At 50.4% G+C, this 18676-nt stretch overlaps 1 protein-coding gene across 1 annotated transcript; it reads right to left on the bottom strand.

Annotated features, from left to right (window-relative positions):
• Positions 1 to 1412: 1412 nt before the first annotated feature.
• Positions 1413 to 18548, bottom strand: TOMM34 (translocase of outer mitochondrial membrane 34). The gene is made up of 7 exons (XM_049650714.1): positions 18321 to 18548; positions 14398 to 14497; positions 13100 to 13252; positions 10146 to 10315; positions 7113 to 7260; positions 2540 to 2666; positions 1413 to 2351 (listed from the first exon to the last, which is right to left on the bottom strand). The coding sequence occupies exons 1-7, from the start codon at positions 18445 to 18447 to the stop codon at positions 2247 to 2249; spliced, it is 930 nt and encodes a 309-aa protein (XP_049506671.1). The 5' UTR covers positions 18448 to 18548; the 3' UTR covers positions 1413 to 2246.
• Positions 18549 to 18676: the final 128 nt, after the last annotated feature.

The raw sequence follows: 18676 nt of genomic DNA, 5'->3' as shown, positions 1-18676 counted from the left end.
TTTAGAGAAGACACCCAGAAAGTAGCACAGAGATCTAAAACATGGGAAATGTGGAAATAAAAAGGAGAAATGACCATAAAGGGAAGAAACCAAGGGTCCTGACAGCTGCTATTATCTTTGTGGGATATAAAGTGGTATGACAGTTGGAGGACAATATACCAGCGTCACAATATGACAAATACACATGAAACTATTCAAATACTTCAGAAAACTTCTAGGAGGGGAGCCTGGGTGGCTCAGTTGGTTAAGTGTCCAACTTCAGTTCAAGTCATGATCTCAGTTTGTTGAGTTCGAGCCCCGCATCGGGCTCTGTGCTGACAGCTTGGAGCCTGGAGCCTGCTTGGGATTCTGTGTCTCCCTCTCTGCTTCTCCCCTGCTCGTGCTCTCTCAAAAATAAATGTTAAAAAAAAATTTCCTAGGAAATACTAAAAAAGGAACATTTGTATGTAAGGTGTTCCCTGCAGTTATTTATAATAGTGAAAAATTAGGAACAACCAAAATGTCCAGCAACAGATAAATGATTAAAAAACACTTAAGTGTGATAAATATAATAAAGCGTTGTATTCTCTCAAAAAAAGGCGGGGGGCAATAATAGGGGTCCAGCTCCCCACTTTAGTCCCTTGGCCATGCCCACGGAGTCTGTCCAGACCCTGAAATCTGCTTAGCTCAGAGGTCTGTGGCTGCTCACACAGGAAAGCATCTCATCCTTCCAAAAGGTCAGAATCAGTGTGCTAACAGCTGAGTGGTGCTCAACACGCTATGTGACAGGGAGCAAAGGGACAATGAAAACCCTGTCTTTAGAGTCCTCAGATTTCTGCTTAAGGGGAAAACAATTTAATTGGGACACAGCCCAGGAAAGGGTAGCAGCCCTTAGTTCTGGACCAATCCTAAAGCGCCCTCCAGCCTCATCCACACCACGTTTTGTGAACTCGAGGGGTACTTTCTGTCCTGGTCCTCACCCTGTCCTCCTACCTAGGGCCTTTACAAATGTCTGTTTCGTCTGCTTGGATTGTTTTTCTGCCTTCTTTACCAGTTAAACTCCCACATTAGAACTCAATTCGAGCTCTACTTCCTCAGGGACCCCTTTCCCTCCACAGGGTCCAACCCCCCCCGTGAGGCAGGGAAAGCATCGTGTGGCGGCTTGTCTACAACGCTCAATCTGGCTGCCGTTTGTTCCTGGGATTATCTGATTACCTTCTTGCTGTTCCACTAGAGCCTCAGCCCTCTGAGAGCAGGGACCATGTCTATTGACTATGATTTCACCAGCACTATACACAGAGCCTGGCCCATGCGGATGCTCCAGGAAGTGTGTTCAGTGAGTGGATGAGTGCTGAGCAGGCAGTGGCTTTTATTATTGCAAAGTTCAAAGCACAGAGCAGAAAAAGCACAAACATAAGCACAGCACACCTTTCTTGTACAGGAAAGATGTTTAATGCAAGAGCTCAAGTACACAGTTCGACATCAGTCTGGTTCAAATTAAGTTCGTATTACAAAGAACCAAGAAGCTTGGAGGGGGCCACTGTTGAGGTCAAAAGGAAGTCTCTGCCCAAACTGGAAGAACACTGACTTCAAGAAGGGCTTTCTCTCTTGGAAAGGACAACCTTTGGAAGTGCCCTCACCCCTGGACTCTTCAAACACCTCAGGCACCTCCGTGCAGGTGCAGCAGCACAGAGCCACAGGCAAAGCCACCCCCCGGTCAGGATTCCGCATCCCCACCAGAGGAGGGCCCAGCCAAAAGGCACTGGGGCTCAGAACACAGGGACTCTGCCAAGGACGGGGTGGGCATGGCAGCCCTGGAGAACCAGCTCAACAGGCTGCTTTGGGTGTAGGTGGGCCGGGGTCTTCTGGTTTATCCCTCACCCGCCCCCACCCCGGAGCTCAGTTTGCTCAGATGAACCACAGTGAGATGGGTCTGGTGAAGAAGCTACAAGGGCAGCGGTCGGTAGTATGCTTGGGGCGGGGACAGAGCCAAGTGCTCTGCCGAGGAGGACCTATTTCTGCCGTCCTGCTAGCTGTCTGGGTGGGTGGAGGGGGGACAATAGGGCTCTAGTGGGGACCATTCCAGCAAAACATCGTTTTTGGTTTTTTACTACACTGGACTTAATTTGAACGAGCCAAGCCTCTTACAAGGTGGGAAGCCATCACCTCTGAGTTGCTTCAGAGCTCACTCTGGGGCAGGTGAGGTCCCAGGAGCAGGCACGGAGGAGGGAGCTCAGGCAGAGGTTTCCCGCTGCCCTTCTGGGTGTTTAGTTTAAGCTCTGGTTAACTTCCTGCTGCAACTTCTGGGCAGGGCCATTCCTGGGCTCAAGTTGCAGGAGACAACTGATGTCTTCAAAGCTGGATTTATAGTCCTGAGAGAAGAGAGCAGGGGGTGAGGATGTGGCCCTGATGGAGGCGAGATGAAGTGGAGACGGCAGGCCTGCCCTGAGCCACGTGGGGGCCCCTGGAGAAGGGACGTGGCACCACCTCGCCCTGCTCTGGGAGGACCGCCACCAGCACGGACGTTTCTGACGGTGCCTTTCAGTCAGGGTCTTCTTACCTTGAGTGCCTTGTAGGCTTGAGCTCGTCTGTAGAACGCCTTCACGTTCCTTCCATCCAGCCTGAGGGCTTCTGTGCAATCCTTCACTGCTTCCTTGTACTGCTTCAGAACCAAATGGCAGAGCGCTCTGATGGGGAAAGACCGTTTGGAGGTTTCAATCACTGTTTGGAGGCCACCCACCAGCCACAAGGAGGTTTGAGGGCTGACCTCGGACTCGGACTCGCCGAACACCTGCTCTGTGCTGCATACTTTTTAGCTTCCTCACCCTCGAAGCAAACCACCGGCTCGGCCCGGAGGGGCCAAAGGCCCCGTGCACGCACCAGTGCCAGCGTAAGGCAGAGTCTCCGGACGGGAGCCTGGTGTGCAGGTCTCTACCCCCTAACCACATCCAGTCATCACTTGGTCTACTTCACGCTCCCATCCTGTGCTCTTTTCACATCAAGAAAAGGATCCTGAAACCTCCCCCTTGATGGACTAAAAAGTCATCTACCTTAAACAAATACTGGACTGCATGCGGACGTGTTAGCAGTGAGAAGTAAAGATGCCTCCAGCTCACCCTGAAATGCGCCTAAACTAAGAACAATCGATAGCTAAACAGCGATAAAGCAAATGTGACAAAACGTTAAGGAGGAATTGACGGTAGGTACGCGGGTGTCCAGTGTCCAGTTCTTTCAACTGATATTGTGAAAATTTTCACAGTCGTGGGAAAAAACAGTTGCATACATCATACAAGACGCTCTACACCTACGGGGAAAGAAGTATGTATATCTTCATCCATTTTCAATTATTTTCCCCAAGGACGGTCATGAAAAACAGGTGTCCTGGAACTCATTTGCTATTTTCAGTGAGAATAGAGTATTTGCTTAGTTGGATGAACCATAACTTATTTTACCAATTCCTTAACTACAGATCTTTTTCATTTCTTCCAGTTTGTAGACACAAGGTGCTGCCATGAGCATCCTTGTGCATAAAGCTTAGCGCCTATCCCGAGGGACAGATGGGTCAACGGATACACGCATTGAAAATCTTGACTCTTACTGCCAAAATGTTCTCCAAAAGAGCTGCTCTCGTACAACCAGTTATTGATAGAGCCTATTTTCCTGTAAGTGAACTAATCCTGGGTCTCAACCTTTAACTTATTAATATTGGAAGAAAACAGTGTCTCACTATTTTAACGTAGTTGCTTTAAATATGGGCAAAGCTCTGTGTCTTTACATAAGACTTTTTAACCTTATGAAATAAAATTTACCTTTAATGACCTCTGTGGTCCCCACCTCCCCATTCCCTAGCTCTATAATACATTCCACACTGCAAAATAATTAACCCACGCATTCTTCTAGAACATAATTTTTAATTTCTACATTTGAAACCGTGGTCCACTTAGGATTTATTTTAATAAGGAGTGAGGTAGGGATTCAGGCTTATTTTTAACTCCTATCCAGTCAACCCAACACTACTCATTGGAAAATCCCTCTTTTCCCTACACTTTATCATATGCTAAATTCTCATAGGCTGCTATTCTCATTTTTTCCTGACAAACTTCAGAATCATTATCGTGAACTAAAAAAACTCTAACGTTTTTACTGAGACTGCATGGATTTATAAATTAGAAAAAGCTCCCCCTTGCATCAATTTTTTTTAAAGTAACCTCTGTGCCCAGCAATGGAACCTGAACATATGAAATCGAGAGCCAGAGCTCCATGCTCCGCTGGCAGAGACAGCCAGACCTCCGTGCCCCCCAGCATCCCAATTTAAAAGCCGGCACAACAGGGGTGCTTAGATGGCTCAGTCAGTTAAGCATCTGACTTCGGTTCAGGTCATGATCTCATGGTTTGCGTGTTCGAGCCCCACGTCGGGCTCTGTGCTGACAGCTCAGAGCCTGGAGCCTGCTTCACATTCTGTGTCTCCCTCTCTCTCTCTGCCCCTTCCCAGCTCGCACGCTGTCTATCTCTCTTCAAAAATAAACATTAAAAAAATTTTTTGTTGTTGTTAATAAAAGCAGGCACAAATTCTTTGTCATTCTTCCCACTGAAGGAGTCCTATGTTCTCTCCCCTCTAAATCAGGTAGGTTTGGGGACTGACCAGCAGAGAGGAAAGGGCATGGTAGAGCATTAAAATGGCATCTGGGGGGTGGCTGGGTGGCTCAGTCAGTTAAGTGTCTGACTTTGGCTCAGGTCATGATCTCACGGTTCATGAGTTCAAGCCCTGCCTTGGGGGAGCCCCACTTCTGTTTCTTGTTCACTTATGCGCTCTCTCTCAAAAAAAAAAAAAAAAAAAAAAAAAGCATCTGGGATGAGGTATAATTTCAGTCTCAGTGGATGGAAAATTCATAAATATAAAATATAAAGTTATCAGTCCTCTAAATTTTTATTTGAGAGAGAAAGCGTGAGCGGGAGAGGGGCCGACAGGGAGAGAGAGAATCCCATGCAGGCTTCACGATGTCAGCACGGAGCCCGACGTGAGGCTCGATCCCACAACCATTGGATCATGACTGAGCTGAAATCAACAGTTGGACGTTTAACCAACTGAGCCACTCAGGTGTCCCACAGTCCTGTAAGTTAAAAATTCCTTAAGTTTGTTTATTTTTGAGAGACAGAGAGAGAGAGAGAATATCCCAAGCAGGCTCTGCACTAACAGTGCAGAGCCAAAGGCAGGGCTTGAACCCACGAACCAGGAGATCATGGCCTGAGGCAAAATCAAGAGTCAGACGCTTAACCAACTAAGCCGCCCAGGCACCTCTAAATTAAATTTATAAATTCAATGTAACCATAACCAAAAGCGCACCAAGATACTTTCTGGAGTCTGTCAAGATGATCCTAAGGTTTAGCCAGAACGAACCTGGGAAAACAGTCAGTGATGCTCTGAGTAAGAAGAATAAGGAAAAGACTAGCTCTACAAGATATTATAAAGCAGTAATAATTGAAACAGTGTGGCATGGACACATTTGCATGAAAACTGTATTTAAACAAAACAAAACATTGTCCCCAAAGTGGTAAAACTCCAGGAAAACAGGCTGGCAGGAGTCTCTAGCAGGATGAGGTCAGCGAGTCAGGCAGGCCCAGAGATAGAGGAATCAAGCTGCCACTGCGTCAACACAGAACAGTAGGCAGCAGCCCTTTCTTCCAGGTTAGCCGGGCAGGCTGAGGCACCAGGCACTCCTGGTCCAATCAGCCAGTAAAACCACAGGGCCAAAGCCCCAAATCCACTCTTTTGTAAGTTCTCTTTTCACCTCATTTGACACCGACACCTGACCTGCACGGACGTGAGGCTACTTGGTCGTTCTTTAACACCGCCCCGTGACAAGTGGAATTCTGCTATGTTTCACGGCAGAAATGTTAACAGCGAGTTTCAGCAAGCTGCCCCAGACTCTGTGCGAGCATTATGTGATTCGGGATACGGACCGTGTCACCTGACTCAAACCTGGAATGCCTTTTATCCCAAGAATTTTGCATAGGGAATGGAGACACTACAGTAAAGCCAAGGTTTTTTTTATTTTTTTAAATGTTGATTTTTGAGAGAGGGAGAGAGGTGAGCAGGGGAGGGGCAGAGAGAGAGAGAGAGAAAGATTCTCAAGCAGGCTCTGCACTGTCAGCACAGAGCCCAATTTGGGGCTCAAACTTACAAACCGTGAGATCATGACCTGAGCCAAAACCAAGAGTCAGATGCTTAACCGATTGAGCCACCCAGGTACCCTGACCCAAGGTTTTTGAACAAGAGTAACATGTGTATGTGAGCAGGAGAGGAGAAACAGATTCCCAACATTTTATCGTAAACCTTTTATGACAAATGATTGGATCAGACATGGTCCCTTGCTGAATATTTCAACTTCTGACAGTAAAACTAATAGAAAGATCTCACTGGAGCCAGGTTCCAATTTTGTCTCCACCATTTAATGGCTGGGTGAGCTGAGGTAAAGCCCTTTCTGCTCTGAGCCTCCGATTTCTTGACTTTACAGGGGAAGACCACCTACCAATACGTCGGGAGTGTGCTGCAAAGCAGTGACTCCCACACAATAAAAGGGATGGTGTCCTCACTGTGGGTGGAAAGAAGCACCAGCCACAGATAGCAGTTCATGGTGCAGAGCGCTCAACGGCGCCACCCACAGGTCAAACCCTTCAGGCAAGACCTTCTCTCTTGCTCCTGGGCCAGGTGACCATTAGTCCACGGCCTGGGTCGTGCCCTAGGGCTGGGACAGTGCCAACACTTCTAACCAGAGGGGCTTAGAGAAGCCGTGGGGCTAGGGGGAAGGGGGAAGGCGGACAGACATGTATTGAGGCTTTTACTTTCGGAGTGTGCTTATTTGGGTGGTTCAGGAAAATCAAATCTGAGGGGGAGAAGGCCCGACAAAGCCCAGGCTCCACACTGGCACCACGCTTTCTATTCCTCTAAGGTAGCAGATGCCACGGGCAACACCTGCCTCACGATGACCAAAACCCATGTGAAGGTAGGTTTGGAGCTACAACATGCTGACCAAAACGCTAGGAATGAAGAGCCCACCCGAGTCCGAGAGAAGACTCTGGAACAGTATCCAATGTCCTAAAATCCCCCGGGCCAGCAGCTACATGGAAGATACCTGTTGCTGTATGTGGCGGACTCCACGTCACTGAATGAGAGGCTTTCACTGTACTTCTCAATAGCTTTCTTATGGTTTCCCTTCTTTACAAGCTCATTGCCTTCTTCCTTCAGAACTCTGGCTCTCTCCACATCCCCAGCAGAAGGCACTAGATACAAATTCAGAAGAGGAAAAAGCCATGGAGCGGGTGCCCAAGCGAGACCCACGAGGCCTCGCCGGCCCCGTCTCTTCCAAGTCATCTGCCACCCCCCCCCCCCCCCCCCCCCCCCCCCCCCGCCAAGATCCCTGCGCTGCCCTAAAGCAGCCTCCCTGATGAAGGAGTCCCCCATGTGGCTTCTGGGAAATTAAACAATTTTTCAGTCATAGGAGGTTGGGGACTCCCATACAAACATACTTAGACATGCACATAAGAATAGACAGAACTCGGGTTCTAGTCCCGGTGCTGCCACTTAGGAGCTGGGGATCTCGTGGGGCCCAAGTCTTCTGGACCTTAGTCTCTCCATCCACCGGGGCACTACCTGCCCCACACGTGGCTAGTTTAGGATGAAATCTGAGCATGCAGAACATCCTATAAACTTAAAGCAGGAGAGTAAGTAAATGAGATTTAAATAAGCAAGCATCTGAGAAAAAAAGGGTATAGCCCCCAGGCTTCAGAAAAGGGCAGAAGAGCCCGCCAGTCTTCACGGTGGCTTTGGCCCGGGCCTGTACCCTCCCTCACGAAGTGCGTGCAGCTTCCCCACCCCCGCCCTGACAGGGAGACAAGGTGAAATGCAAGCTGCTCACTTGGCTTTCCTGCCCTTCACTGAGCAGCCCCACATTGTCGTTCCAGACCTCACTCCCATTTCACCTGTTTTTGTAATTTTTAAAAACTACCTTTATAAAATACTGGGTATGTATGGCACGGGTAAGGTTTTAGGAACTGAACTAACACCCTTGAACTTATCCCTCACCTTAAGAAACAGAACATTCACTAAGACCTTTAAAGCCCTGTGGGGCCCCCTCCCCAAATCAATCCACTCCTGGAGGAAACCATTATCGCCAATCCTGTGCTCCCTTCCCCCGCTTTTTTCTTGGTAGCTTAACTATATACAACAGTTTCTATAAACCATTTGCTGTTTGTTTTGTTTTTAAACTTCGTATAAAAGAATAAACGATTCTAACTATGCTTCTCTGATCTGGTTTTGCCTTCTCCCCTCACCAACGTGATCCTGAGATTCACCTGTGTTGATATGGATGCCTGGAGTTCATTCACTCTCACTGCTGTGGTACAACTGATTTATCTGTTCTATTTACAGATTTGGGTTGTTTTCCAGTTGTGTTTTTTGCTGCTGCAAACATTCTTGTACACGTCTCCTCTGCGCACATGCATGAGGTTCTCTAGAAGCAGAGCCAACGGGCTGCCGCGTACACACGTCTTCAGCCTGACCTCGGCTCTGCGACACAGCTCGCTGCAGGCACGCGGATTCCCACTGTTCACCCGCGATGCCCACAGGCTGCATTCTCTCACGTTCTCTGACACCTCCCCCAGAAGCCATTCCCCAAACCCCTCAGTGCACACGTTAGTTCACGTTTTGAACTCCCCAGATACTAAAGACTCTAAAGCACTTATTCTTCCTCCTATATTTTCTTTTTTTTTAAGCAGGCTCTACCGCCAATGTGGGGCTTGAACCTACAACCCTGAGATCAAGAGTCATGTGCTCCACAGACTGAGCCAGCCAGGCACCCCTTTCCTCCTGTATTTTAAAATGCTGTTTATGTGTCCCAGTCTCATCAGACTGAGAGCTGCCTGAGGGCCGAGACTGCCTGCCTTCTCTATGTCACACTGCCTAGCACAGCACCTGCAAAACATACGGCTCAGTGGCTCTGAAAGAAGGAAATTAATGGTAGGTGCCCTGAAGCCATCTAGTTCATCAGCACCCCACATTTTCATTCCGGAGAAGAACGGGGGACACTTAGCAGGTTTCCACAAACCAGAGTGAGTGCTACCCATGGTCAGATAGGTTCCCTCCTGGGAAGGGGAGTTAACTCTGCCCTCCCCTGACACCCATGGCTGGGCTCCAGCCCGCACACCTGCTGCACCTCCTCCCCTCACCACCTAGCTTGCTGGGCCCACCTGAGGCCCCTGGAGCACTGGTGAGCCTGTGCCTCAAAAATGGCCTCTTACTCAGTCTCCTGTCTTTGGGTTACCTGACTTTCATCTCCCTTCTCTTATTCATCCTCCAGGGACTCCTTGCACGCGTGTGGGTGTGTGTTCGTTCTTGGGGAAGCATCACCTTCTAGTTAAGAAGCTGGGACAGATGGCTTACGGTGGAGCTCATCACAAAATCTCAGCCCCTGGTCACGGTGACTAATTCAGACAATAGCCTGCGACCAAATGGGCCGGAATCGTTGAGAAAACATGTGACCTAGGGATTTAAAGGAAAGAAACTCTCCTTCTTAGGGGGCTATTGGAAGAAGAAACCGACCTTCTTCTCCTCCTCTGAGCCATGAGGCACGGCATATGGACATGAGGCCAGGAGCTGCTACAGCCGCTTCACTACTAGGAGGGAAGACTGCCCCAAGACAAAGCCAACACACTAGAGGAGAGAGCGGAGAGAGCACGGAGGAATGGACTCAGAGTCTGAGAATGTTGTGAGCGGCTGGAGCAAACCCTGCCTGAACCTGAACTCTGAACTTCTCAGTTTCACGAGCCAGTACATTGTCTTTGTTGTTTTCACCACGTTGAGTCTTCTGCTCTTGCTACCAAAACAGCCTGGACGATCCATCCCCAGCGCCGCCAGAGGAACTAATGCCGTACGTACACCGACGCACCAGGCTGGGAGTTCCAGGCGTCTTCTATCGCTTCACCCGTACGGCGGTGGGTGGGCTTTCTCATCACCTCAGTCTCTAAGAGGTTAGGACTTTTCGTTTTGTATTTTTTCTTTTAGATACTTTTTATAGCGCAGCTTAACCAAGGCCGATTTTTATAGGATTACTCTAGAGAAAGTGGCTACGGGGAGACTATGCCACTCCGGGTAGGAAGTCACAACCTACCTCTGCTCTTTGCCGTTGTGGTTTCTCTGAATTTGCTTTTAGCTCTTTCTCTGAGGCATTCGGAGGGCAAGGACTCCCACCTCTTCTGAGCCGAAACAGGCACCAAGGGGGTCAAGGGCAGCTTCAGGCGCCACTCGGGCCCAAGTGAGTCCATGAGAGCTCTGCTCATCCTGGAAAGGCAGACAGAATTACAGGGAGGTTTCCGGCTGGGTCCGGAAGATATTCCCCCTCTCATAAATCCAAAGCGGGTGTACGAGAGCCACCATCCCTTTCTGGCCTTCTAACACACAGTGGGAAAGGGACAGAAGTCTGCACACGACAGTACCCCCTGCTGCCATGACATTACTCATCTACATTAACTTCAAAGTGGTGACCGCTGCTCGTGAAGCGTACTCCACCTTATCCCCAGAGGACCACACATGCCCCAAGAAAGGAAATGTTTTACATCTTCCTAATGGATCTATGACAAGGCCACGCAAGCACCTGACATTGGATTTTTAAAAAGTGAAATCTTCTGTCATTCTCTCATTTTAAAACCCTTCAGTGGTTCCCGCTTCCCTGGGCTGACGGGGCCTGACACCTGGTCCCTTCCCGCCTCTCCGCTTTTACCGTGTGCCACGTTCCCTCTTGATCCCTATGTTCCAGGCTTTGCACATGCTCTTCCCTCTACCCAGAACAATCTCTTCCACCTCCCGTTCCCCATCTCCCCCTTCTGGCCCAGCTAACTTGCTTCAAATGCTGCTCGGGGACCTCGTCCATCTTGTATGTGCTCAACCAGCGAACAGAGCCAACTGCGTGCTTTTTCGGCTCCTACGACTGCCTCCTAGAGGCAGCGTGACTAGAATGAAAGCGTCACAGGCCGGCATCACTGCAAACTCATGTCCTTGGACTCCGATTGGCACGGCTGTTTCAAACCTCCACCCTCCTCGGCCCGGCTCCCTCACCCTCCTCCTTCTTCGGGGCAAACGTCCCCATCCTGAAAATGTGCAAGGTCACCCGATCCTTCCCATTTCTCTCCCGTCACAAAGGAAGAAGTGACGAGGCCAACCTCTCCACCAAAGCTCCGGGCCTCCCCTCTCCCTGCCTCTAGCAGCAACCACGGCCAGCACCTCTTCTACAGCTTCAACCTTTCTCCGTGCCCGGAGGGCCGCCTGGAGGCCCCACTTGACTGCACAGCCGGACTCCTCTGCCTCTCCTCAGCCAGACCTCTTGAACTGCTGCTGTCACATCCACCAGTGACTTCATTCTTAAACCCAGAAGTCCGCGTAAGCTCCCTGCCACACCCGACAGGAAGGATGTCTTCGTCCTTCTGGAAACACTTTCTCCCGAAATGCTCCAAGTTCCCTCCTACCCTCCAGCTGCTGTTCTCCTGGAAGTCCCTCAAATGTTGCGATTTTCAAAGCTCCATCCTCTCCCACCAGCTCACTTGCCGTGGGGGTCGTCTTCTCTCCCACAACCTCAATCCACCTCGACGCCGATGACCTCTGAATCCAAATGTCTGCCCTGTATTCTTCTCCTTTGCCCCCAAACCCATGGAACTACCCAACCACTGTCCTTACATCTCCCGTCTCGGGTCCCCTCCAACGCAACCTGTCAGCCTCCGGGATGTCTCTTCTATTCTTCCCTCTCACCACCCTCCTAACACCAAATCTCACCGAACTACTACCCAAATGTCCCCAGAACTGGTCCCACTGTCCTCCTTCCACCACTATCCCTACCGTCTCTTCTGAGTTACTGCTGGGCCCTTCCTACCCTGCTCTCCTTCGTGTCATCCCTCAGCACGGAAGCTAGTCAGCTTTTCTCTCAAATCTGCTCCCGCTGTCCCCCTGTTAAAGCCCCTTTCACAAAGCCTCACCATGCCTGGATTAGGTCCAGGCCCCTGAGTGCCAGGCCCCGTGTGATCTGGTCTCACCTCACCCGCCCGAGCTGAGCTCCTCACCAGCAGCGCCAAGCAAAATGGGACTTCTCGCAATTCCTGGAATCCATCATCCTCGCTCACCCTGCGCAGGCGGCCTCGTGGCTGCCCCGATCCCGGATTTCTATTCATTTCTCAGCCACGGCTCGCCTCCTCTGGAAAGTCCTGACCAGTCTCCTCCCTCCCCCTGGCTGGTCAGGTGCCCCTTTCTGCCCCTACAGCCCCCTGGGCCGCCGCCTACCACAGCACTCGACATACACGGGTGCACTTGGCTACTACTGGGGTTTCCCATGAGACTGGGGGCTCCATTACGGCAGCAAGAGCTATGTGTCAGGCATCAGCCCAGGCCCCAGGGCAAAGACGGGCACACGAGTGGCAGATTCTGTTGAAGGACAGAAACTACAAGGAGGCAGAGAGAAAACGAGTGAAGCTAAAAATGACGCACTAAACACATACCACGAAGTCCTGTGAAGGGTTTGCTACGGCGTCATGTTCGGCTTTCTAGCAGCCCGTGCAAAGAGGGGAAACATGCTCAGTCACACAAATGAGGGTATCCGTGCGGTACAACCACTCAGAAGCCCAGAAAGCAGTGCTGCCCGACGGACCACCTGAAGGGGTCACAGTACAACATACAGAACCATCCCCGAGAACACCACCCGTCACCTTGTGCTGCGGCTGCCTGTGCCCCTGTCTTACTTTCCCTGCTCTAGGTAGGTCTGCGGAGCAAGTGGGATCTGTACCTGGTTGTTACTGCGGTCTTCCCCTCCGAACCTGGCACAATCCTTCCAACAGAGCTCAGTAAGTGGTTACAGCGTGAATGACCCGGAGCAGCTAGGCAACAATCCACCAGTCCTCTAAGTCTGACCCCGAACACACCTGCTAAACATGACAGCTGACTGTCCTTCTGCGCTTTCCCCACGTGCTCATTAGGAGTTTCTAAGCCCAAAGGGACCCCCAGGAGATGCCCAAAGCAGTGGCCCCAAGTGCATCCGGAGGACAGGGAGTCCCAGAGAGACTGCGGGCGGTGGCTCAGGCTCACCTGTTGATGCCTTCCAAGGCCGACGTCACGCGGTCATCAATCTGCAGTGCGGTCTTGTAGTCGACATAGGCCAGGGGGTACTTCTCCAGAGCCTCGTAGGCGGACGCTCGCCGCAGCAGGGGCTTCAGGCTGAAGGGAACCAGGGCCAGCGCTCTAGGGCAGGAGGCACAAATGTCACGTGGCTGCTGAGTCACCAGGGCTCCCCTGCAGCTCCTTCCAGGCAGGGTCATGTGCAGGATTCAGTATACAGGAGGTCGCATCTGGTAGAGACACTGCTAAAATGTCAAACCTTAGAGGAGGGACTTTTGAACTTGGACTGAGGTGGAGAAGGGCTGATGGACAGAAGGCCACTCGTACTGTGAAATCTGTGTGCCCGTCCGTCAGTTTTCATGGTTGCAATCCACCCTGCAACCCCACCCCAAGTCAAGCACAAGTGCCTTGTAGTTCTCATTCTTCGATGTGCTTCTACGGAGGCTGACCTGGTGGGAAAACAGGCTCTGGAGTCAGATGGGGAGCGGTGTTGGAATTCTACCTCTGCCACCAACCACGTGACCCCAGGCAGGTCACTTTACCGTCTTGGTCCCCTGCAACCCAGTGCTAGCCTGGGCAGGGTGGTAAACTTACCCCACAGAGTGGTCATGAGCACTCCCAGAAGGAAACCTAGCACGGGCCTGGTACAAATGACCTTAGCACAGGCTCCATGAGCCTGCTCACCTCTCCTCCTCTCCCACCTATCACCAGGGCATGAATCTAAGGCAATACCACAGGACACAGGATCTGAGAACATGAAGTCCCATGTGCTAGTTCAGTGAGGAGGAAAGAAGGCAGGGTCAGACTAGCTCGGAGAAGAAAGAAGTATGAAAAACTGTTTAATGTTTAACATCCTTTACCCCTGGTCACTGATGAATACCTCTTAGTTTCTTTTGAGACCATTCACTAACCTCTATCCCTCTTTCTTTCCCTCCCTTGCTCCCACACACATCCACCGCAGAAAAATCCTGGGCAAGCCAGTCACCAGTCTGCAGCTCAATCTCACCCTCAGGTCCCAAACCTCAAAGGCCTTTAAGGCCCACCTCTAACTTCCCACCCTACTCCTTTTTCGGCAGACTCCAAAGACATTAAGTCAGGGGCCATGAGGACCAAGTAGAGCCTCCTATCCTCAGTGACCTAGCGGTTGCTTCTGAATTATCTGGCATGGCCGTAACTGGTGGGATCGGTCCAAACAATAATACAGGCCAGATAAACCCAGCCTCCTCTCCTGAGACCCCCAGGCCCCAAGGTCACCCCTGCCCACTTACAAAGTGCAATCCTTGATGCAGTCCTTGCACTTGCCATCCTTTAAGTGGCACACTGCACGGTTAGAGTAGAGAATACTTTCTTCTCCAGGGTTCGAAGAACCTGCCCAGGGGGAAGCAGACAGGAGATTAACAGGGTGGGAAATGGATGCCCTGGGGCTCTGGGATGTATTTCATACGAGTCCTGATCAGGCTTGTCAGTCTGATGGGCTGCTGGGGTTTGTCATTCTCACGTGGAGCCAGAACGGGAGGCTTCCTGCCACTCACAAGGAGAGTGAGCCTCATTCTACCAACCACAGCCCGTTGCCCCAAACCTCTTCTCCAGCACTGAACTTGGGACCAGCCAAGAGACAAGACACGAAATAGCCGCCTTCTGCTCAGAGAAGTCCATGCTGTAACTACACGTGTGTGTGTGAGAATTTTATTACAAAAATCACGTAAACCCAATAAAAGCGTTCCTAAAAAAGAAAAGAAAAATGTGATACATAGACTGAACAAGGGTCGTGGGGACATAAAAGACAAGAGTAATTCCACCTGGTCAAATCAGACAGGACTTTGCCAGGGAAAAGTCCTCTGGGTGTGGCAGGATTAAGCAGAACTTAATCAAAGGAAGGATTCGAGCTACCAACAAGCCTGATCAAGAAGCCCAGAGGGAGAATTATCAGGCATTTCTCTAAAGGCAGTCCTTATCCTCAGGAATCTCAGAAGCCTATGTCTTTCATTGTGTGGCCACAATGACTTTCATTTTTTTATATGTTTATTTTTGAGACACACACACACACACACACACACACACACACAGAACAGGAGCAGGGGAGGGGTAGAGAGAGAGAGAGAGAGAGAGAGAGAGAGAGAGAAGGAAGGAGAGAGACAGACACAGAATCCGAAGCAGGCTCCAGGCCCGTGCTGTCAGCACAAAACCTGACTCGAGGCTTGAACTCACAATCCGTGAGATCATGCCCTGTGTCAAAGTCGGACGCTTAACCGACTGAGCCACCCAGGCGCCCCAACTTCCATTTTTAAAATAATTTTTCAACTACTTTATACCCACTAGCATAGACCATAATGGAAAACACACGAAAAACCCTGAAAACTACCAAGTGCTGATCCAGTAATTCCATCCCGGGTATATACACAAAAGAATTAGAAACAAACTCTCTTTTGAAAATTATGAAATAGCTAGAAGAAAACAGTGTAACAGGAACTTGACATCCACCACTGGACTTAGCACATGTTATAGTTGTTTCCAGCCTTTTGAATTTTTGATACGGCCAAAGCTCCACTCAACCTCATCCTTCTCTCTTGCTCCCTCCTCAGACGCCCAGCGCTCAGCACAGTCCTGAGGTTGGGATGTGACATCCTCCTGCATGCCTGTGTGCCTGCTGCCATTACAGCTGCATTCCTAAGCTTTTCCCAAGTGGCACGCTATTGTCTATCCTTCAGCAATTTGCTTTTTTTCCATTAAGTATGTTTCCATGTTGAGGCATGACAGCTTTCATTCAACATCAACGGTGACAAACCTGATAAAATAATAACTTTTCCGCCCTTATTTTGCCAGGCCCTGAGGGAGACAGCAGAGTACAGAAAAAAGTAAACTATATCCTGGCCTTTAAGGGAAGAGTACAATTACTCACAACTTGCAGTGCATGTCAAGTCACTGGAACGCACAGAAACAGCAGTGGGGCAGTGGCAAGGGCGCTGGGACCTAGAATCCCACCACTCAATCCCGCGATCGAACGTGCCCACGTGACTATCACATGAAGACACCACTTCACAGACCTGCTGGAAGGGTTCATTTTGTTAGGTTACTCCCTGCTGTCCTTTCAAGAGCCGCAAAACTGTTCACAGAAATCCAGGGATTTGCCCAGAAATTATCTGGACAATCAACAGCAAGGTCAGAACCGAACGCTGGTCCCCTACTAAATCCAGACACTAGGCCCTTCTAAGGATCCAGAATAAATCCACCCAAAAGCACCAGCTTTTTTCCAGGCTGGCTGGAGTAGGATGAAAGAAAAAGGCAGAAACAGCAGTCTCGCAGATTCATCCGGGACTTCATCAAGTGACGCTGAGATGAGGAGGTGGGCCTAAAAAGGGAGTGTTCTAGAAGAATAAGAGGTGGGCAAACGAGTGGCTTCAAACTGCAAAAGTTCAAACAAGAAAGACTGGAATTTGGAGAAGATTTGGGGAGAAGTCTAGCAAAGTGACTCAAAACTTGGACTTGTGAATCAGACCCATATTCAACTCCTGCCTCTGACATGTCTTTATTGTGTAATTCTTCTGGACTCATCTAGAAAGTATCTTATCCACAGGTTTGTATGAAGATCAAAGAATTGACGTCTGTAATGTCTGGCACACAGTAAAGCACTCAACCAATGCCAGCCAAGAAAGGGAGAGGAGGAAAACACAGGGAAATTGGTCCTACAGAAAATGAGGGCTCACGGGTAAGACACTTTTGGAGAAGAGGTTTGGGGCAATGGGCTGTGGTTGGTAGAATGAGGCTCACCACTTCTCCAAAGTGTCTCACCCATGAGCTGGAGGTTGGGAGAATGGACAAGGACATGCTATACCTCTATTAAAAGTTATTTTTAAATGTTTATTTTTGAGAGAGAAAAAGAGACAGAGAACGAGCAGGGAAGGGGCAGAAAGAGAGGGAGACACAGACTCCAAAGCAGGCTCCAGGCTCTGAGCTGTCAGCACAGGGCCCGATGTGGGTCTCGAACTCACGAACCACAAGATCATGACCTGAGCTGAAGTCGGACGCTTAACCGACTGAGCCACCCAGATGCTCATGCTACACCTCTATTTAAAGCAAAACTTCCCAGTAGCCTCCCATTGGGGAATAAAATCCAAACTCCTTACCGCAGACTATTGTGTAAAATAAGGCCAGTAAGTCTCTGCCGCTCAAACTGCCCTCAACACTTCCTGTTCTTCCACAGCTCACTATACGCTGTGGCGCCTGGGACACACCGTGCTTATTCATCTGGGGCCCTTGGAATGAACAGTTCCTCCACGTGGAACACGCAGCACCCAAAACTTTGTGCACCTGGCTTCTTCTCATCATTCAGACGTCACTTCAAATGTCACTGCTTCAAAGCTGTCCTTGACCTTCCACTCTAAAGGAGCTCCCCAGTCTCCTGCCTTACCACATCACTGTATTTGTCTTCTTTGCAGTCCTAATTACGATCAGACAGGCCTTGTTTACATCTGGATAAAGAAAATGTGAAATATCCACACAATGGAAATTATATGGCCTTAAAAAGTTAGTAAGAAATTCTGTCACATGCTACAACACCGATTGCAACGTCCTCGAGGCCATTCTGCTAAGCAAAATAAGCCAGTCCCAAAAGACAAATACCATAGGACTTCACTCATTTGAAGTATCTAATCAAAACCAAGGATACACGAAGTAGAAAGGTGGAAAACAAGGCCTGGGGGGGAGGAAAGGAAGATGACAGTGTTCAATGCGTAGAGTTTCAGTGTCGCAGATGAAAAAGTTCTAGCGATCTGTTGCACAACAATGTGAACTTACCTGCACTTAAAAATGGTTACGAAGATAAATTTAAGGTTGTGGGTTTTTTTTTTTTTTACAGCAATAAAACATGAGATCAAACATCCATTAATACGGAGATATGTTTGTGATATGTCAGCAAGTGAAAAAGAACCAGTAACAAAACCATATTACCATTAGGAAAAAAGGGGGTGGGGGGCAGGCGAAGAAAGAGCTAAGGAAGTCTCTCGCAGGATGCCAGAGCAGGGAGCGGGCGGGAAGGGTGCTGGGTGGCCCTGGTGAGCCAGACGACCGCTGAGAACGCAGGCCCCGGGGGGGTCGGGGGCCGAGCTAGGTCTGGGCGGCCGCGGGGCCGTGGGGGAGGAAACACCGGAGGGGGGAGGCAGGCCTGGCGGAGAAACGGGGGCCAGGGTCGTACCTTGCGCCTCCAGCTCCCGCAGCGCGCGGCTGTACAGCGCCGCGGCCTCGGCGAACTGGCCGTTGCGGAAGCTCTGGTTGCCGGCGGCGCGGAGCCCCTCCACGGAGTCTGAGAGCTTGGGGGCCATCCCGGGGCCGGGCCGGAGAACCGGGGGGCGCGTCAGTTACCGCGCTGAGGCGTGCGCAACTGCGAGCGAGCGGGAGCACCCGCTGGCGAGGACTCAGATCCCACGGCCAACCAGCCCGTGAGGGGGCGGGACGGACGGGGCGGGGCCGGGCGCCGCGCGCCAGAAGCCCTCTGCGCATGCTCAGCTGCGGACGTCCCTGGTGAAGCGCGCTTGGGTCGCCGGAGTTGCG

Source organism: Panthera uncia, assembly GCF_023721935.1.
Source record: "Panthera uncia isolate 11264 chromosome A3 unlocalized genomic scaffold, Puncia_PCG_1.0 HiC_scaffold_11, whole genome shotgun sequence".
NCBI classification, from domain to species: Eukaryota; Metazoa; Chordata; class Mammalia; order Carnivora; family Felidae; genus Panthera; species Panthera uncia.
The sequence above is the reverse complement of the archived record's forward strand: the minus strand, read 5'-3'. Positions and strand labels throughout refer to the sequence as shown.